A 3,821-nucleotide genomic window follows, 5' to 3' on the forward strand; every position below is an offset into this window, starting at 1 on the left:
GCCAGCAGGGTCTGTGGCTTTCCTGCCCTCAGCTGTCGCCAGTGTCTTCACAGCCTCCTGGATGTGGGGCCTCAGCGCAGAGAGAGAGATGAGCAGAGCTTCCTGGAACAGACCCGGGTGTCAGGACCGCTGCTCCCTGAGGAGCTCCAGGCAAGCCGAGGTGTCACCGTGGGGAATGACCCGTGGGACACGTGTCACTGCTCTGTGCACACAGGCCTTGTGCCCCACCACACCGCTGGCACCTGCCCTACCTCTGTCCGGATGGTTCTGCTGCCCTGGCTGGGACACGTGTTCAGGTAGAAGTCAAACAGGACACTTGGGTCAGTGACCTCCAGGTTGGGGTCCACGTCAACTCCAGCTTCCAAACCCTCGAGACCTCCAAACACAACAAGGGCATGTCTAGGGGAGAGCAGAGGGACAGGGTGATGGGGAGACTGGCTCTTACCCCTGCGCCAAGGCAGATGCTTTGGGTGGATTAAGAATGGTCTTCACGTAAGTACTTCTCTTAACTTGAGCTGCAAGAAGCAGACTCATTTTTTCTGCTCATGTGGGTCTGTGTTTGAGCCTGCGCTGCTGAAGCAGGGAGCTGTGGCCCTTGATGATGATTCCCAATGCAACTGCCTCCCTAACAAAGCCCCGCAGCTCTGCACCAATGTGACAGTCCCTTCTACCAGCTCCAGAAAAATGGGAAAGGAATTGTCCTTGTGTACTTCCCCCACCTTGTTCAATGCAGAGGAATGTGCCTTGGTGTAAGAGTGAGCAGCAGAGCGCAGGAGGCAGCCTGCAGGTGAGTCTGCACTTGTATCTAGGAGCATTCCTGAAGAACACCAAGGCCACATTGCAGCTCTGCTGCCTGCACCAGGCCTCGCTGTGGGCTTGAGTGGGGCCAAGAGGGCAGGACACAAACCTGAAGGGAGGGAGAGTGGCCTCGTCCACGGAGCTGCCCCGCTCTGAGGTCCCGATAGAGAGATCGTAGCCTTCCTTGAAGGGGCACTCCGAAAACACAGCACCTGGGAAACAAGCACAATATGGGGCTATTTGCGTGGTTCCCTTGCCCGTGCTGTGTGCCTTCTGGACAGGCTGGAGCACTCCATGGGTGCGTGGTGCCAGCAGAAGGAACTGCTTCTCAGTGCCAGCACTGCATCAGGAGGCAGAAGAATGATTCCTCTTCCCCAACATAGTTCCCTTGCTGCAGGAATGTCTGGCACCCTTCTCCACTGCAGCACCTTTCCCTCAAAGCTCGAACAGGTGCCAGGAGCCATTCCTTGACTAACAGCTTATGATTTTCCTTGGAGCTCTATCCAACCGGAAGACAGGAAGAGGATTTTTGCAGGGCTCTTGAGCTCTGATGTCACTGCTGGCTTTGGTGTGAATGAGCGGGAGGTAGTTACTGTGGAAATGGAGACGCACTGGCTGGAGACGGAGGGCACTACTGCTGCAGCGTGGACATCTGGAGCGATGGTGAGTGGAGGCACAGGGCAGACTGGTGGGTCACTGGGCTGATCATGCCCCCAGCTTTAGCCTTTACATCTGACAGGAGCGAGCGCAGAGAATCCCTGCAGGTACTCACTCAGGCAGGAGGCAAGGCGGACGCTGTAACCCCAGTACAAGCCCGAGACTGTCCGGGGGTGCTGCGAGGACACCACGGTGCCTTTCCGCACTTTAGCTTCTGAAAGGGAAGCAAAGAGACCAACAGCCCCGGTGAGAGCTGGGTTTGAGCAGCCACACGCAGCAGTTTGTGCTGGAGCAGAGCACTGACTTCGTATTACAGCAGTAATGTGAAGCTGTCATGGGGAAGGGACCAACTCCTGCAGGACTGAGGCTTACAGATGCTGCTGGAGCAGTGGATTACCTGGCTTCTGGGGCTCCTCCAGGCGCACGGTGACTCGCAGACCAGGGTTCAGCTGTCTGTCGATCTGCACCTCCTGCAGCGACAGTCACCATCAGCAAGAGACATTTCTAGAACTGGGGAAGGTGTGAAAGGAAGGGAGCCCTCTGAGGAAAGGAAGGTCTCTTCTGGCCTGGGCCGGAATGAGGAGCTCTGTGGTCAGGGCTGGTGTGGTTCATGCAGTGCAGAGCAGGCTCAGGGTGCCTGGGTCAGCAGTCTGAGACCTATTTTGCTGCTCAAAGGTTCAAATCCAGCAGTGAAGCAATGACATGCTGCAACGGGCAGGCCTGCCACAGCTTGGGAAGCTACAAACATGGACAAGCCAGAAGGGACAAGATACCAACAAGCACTTAACCCTGTGCCAGCCCGCTCTGGCCTTCAGAAACCCAGCAGCACCCACCCTGCCTGCTTCAAATCTGCCAGAGAGACAGGGGAAACGGTTCTGGGCCCTGTGGGTTACAGACATACCTTCCTCATCCCACAGTTGACAAAAGAGCCTCTGCCTGGCTTAGTTGGCCGGTCCAACACTACACCTTCCCGGTACTCTGAGTCCTCATCCACCCGCATGTGGTGGGGGCTGTCCAGGGGGTTGAGCAGCCCTAGAACAGCACAGAGGAAAGCAACTGCTACGGAGAGGATGCAAAGAGCTGTGTAAGTACAACTGCTCTGCTGCCCTTTCCCTCTCTGGTCCAGCACACCACAGCTTGCACTGTGGAGTGGGGAAGAGTTACGCAATTCTGTGCATTCCATGCAAAACGAGCAAGAGCTCGGGACATGGAAGCCAACAGCTTGGGACAGACACACTTGAATCATTACCTGCAAACTGCAGATCCTCATGTTTTGGAAAAAAGGATTTCCTCAGGTACCTGTTTGTCAGAGGAGGTTGAAATGTAAAACCAGTTTTTACTGAATCCAAGCCTCAATTCTAGTCCTGTTCTGGCTTAAAGGAGCTGACTAGAGAGAAAAGCTCCGTAGTCAGAGCTCCCTCGTGTCCCAGATGTAACCTCTAATGTATCATATAGGTTCTAGCCTGCATTCACTGCCCTTGTAGTTAAACTCCTGAACCAGAAGCGTGGAGCAACGAGCTCCCGTGTTCCTGCAGAATTACACAATATACACAGAATTTGCCTCCTACCCCCAGAGCCTCCTGCATGAGGTACAGCAGTCGGTTCTGATGCATGGTCTGACTTACTGAGGGCACTCCAAGTACTGCAGGATCCGAGCCAGCTGCACGCAAGCCTTGCCTCTCTTCCCAATTCCTTCAAAATCCCCCTCCACACTCCTGCAAGAGAAAGGAAGCAGTTTGTGAACTCAATGCGAGACTGGCCAGGTCTCCGGAAGATGAAACCTTGCTCTTTAACCTGAAAATAGCAGCACACCCCTCACAAAAAGGCTGCTCAAGAGATAGAGGCTGCTACCAGATCAGATTTGGAACTCTCTCTGAGCCATGTCTCTCTCTCAGGTTTGTTTTTGACCTTTGTGTATTGACACAAAACACTTCCCGCAGAACAAGACCTTACTTCACATCCTCTCCGTGCTCGTCGAACACTACGATCTCGTCCACGCAGAAGACGGCACAGGCACGAGCGACCTGCCCCGCGAGGTACGTCCGCAGCTCCAGCGACTGGGCGTTGTTCAGGATGGAGCCCGGCAGGGCCACGCTCAGCGTGTAGCGCCGCCCTGGGGAGCAGAGCGCGGTCAGAGCGGGGACCGCTCCGCGTGCTGGTTTATTTACTGTGCTGCTGGGAAAGAGCAGCCCCCGTTTCTCAGCCACAGCTTTTCTCTTAAGAAAGGGCTTTTGCTGCACCGTGTTCGTGCCTGTTTCGCCTGTGGACTGATCTACAGCACATCTGTGCCGCTGTCACCTTCCCTACTTGTAAAGCTGACCGACTTAACCACCAGCTCTTCCACCCCAGGCCTCCCCCTGCGCTCA

At 55.4% G+C, this 3,821-nt stretch overlaps 1 protein-coding gene across 1 annotated transcript in view; it reads right to left on the reverse strand.

Annotated features, from left to right (window-relative positions):
* LOC104407956 (chromosome unknown open reading frame, human C9orf114) overlaps positions 1-3,568 on the reverse strand; it is a gene marked incomplete at its 5' end in the record, with an annotated part of 4,145 nt that extends 577 nt beyond the window's left edge. The window contains 9 exons of the mRNA XM_010017371.1: positions 3-102; positions 252-399; positions 908-1,010; positions 1,571-1,669; positions 1,853-1,925; positions 2,357-2,487; positions 2,705-2,754; positions 3,081-3,170; positions 3,409-3,568. Coding sequence (XP_010015673.1) covers positions 3-102; positions 252-399; positions 908-1,010; positions 1,571-1,669; positions 1,853-1,925; positions 2,357-2,487; positions 2,705-2,754; positions 3,081-3,170; positions 3,409-3,568 — 954 coding nt within the window. The remainder of the gene's footprint in view (positions 1-2; positions 103-251; positions 400-907; positions 1,011-1,570; positions 1,670-1,852; positions 1,926-2,356; positions 2,488-2,704; positions 2,755-3,080; positions 3,171-3,408) is intronic.
* Between the last annotated feature and the right edge of the window lie 253 nt (positions 3,569-3,821).

Source organism: Nestor notabilis, unplaced genomic scaffold, assembly GCF_000696875.1.
Source record: "Nestor notabilis isolate BGI_N333 unplaced genomic scaffold, ASM69687v1 scaffold19956, whole genome shotgun sequence".
NCBI classification, from domain to species: Eukaryota; Metazoa; Chordata; class Aves; order Psittaciformes; family Psittacidae; genus Nestor; species Nestor notabilis.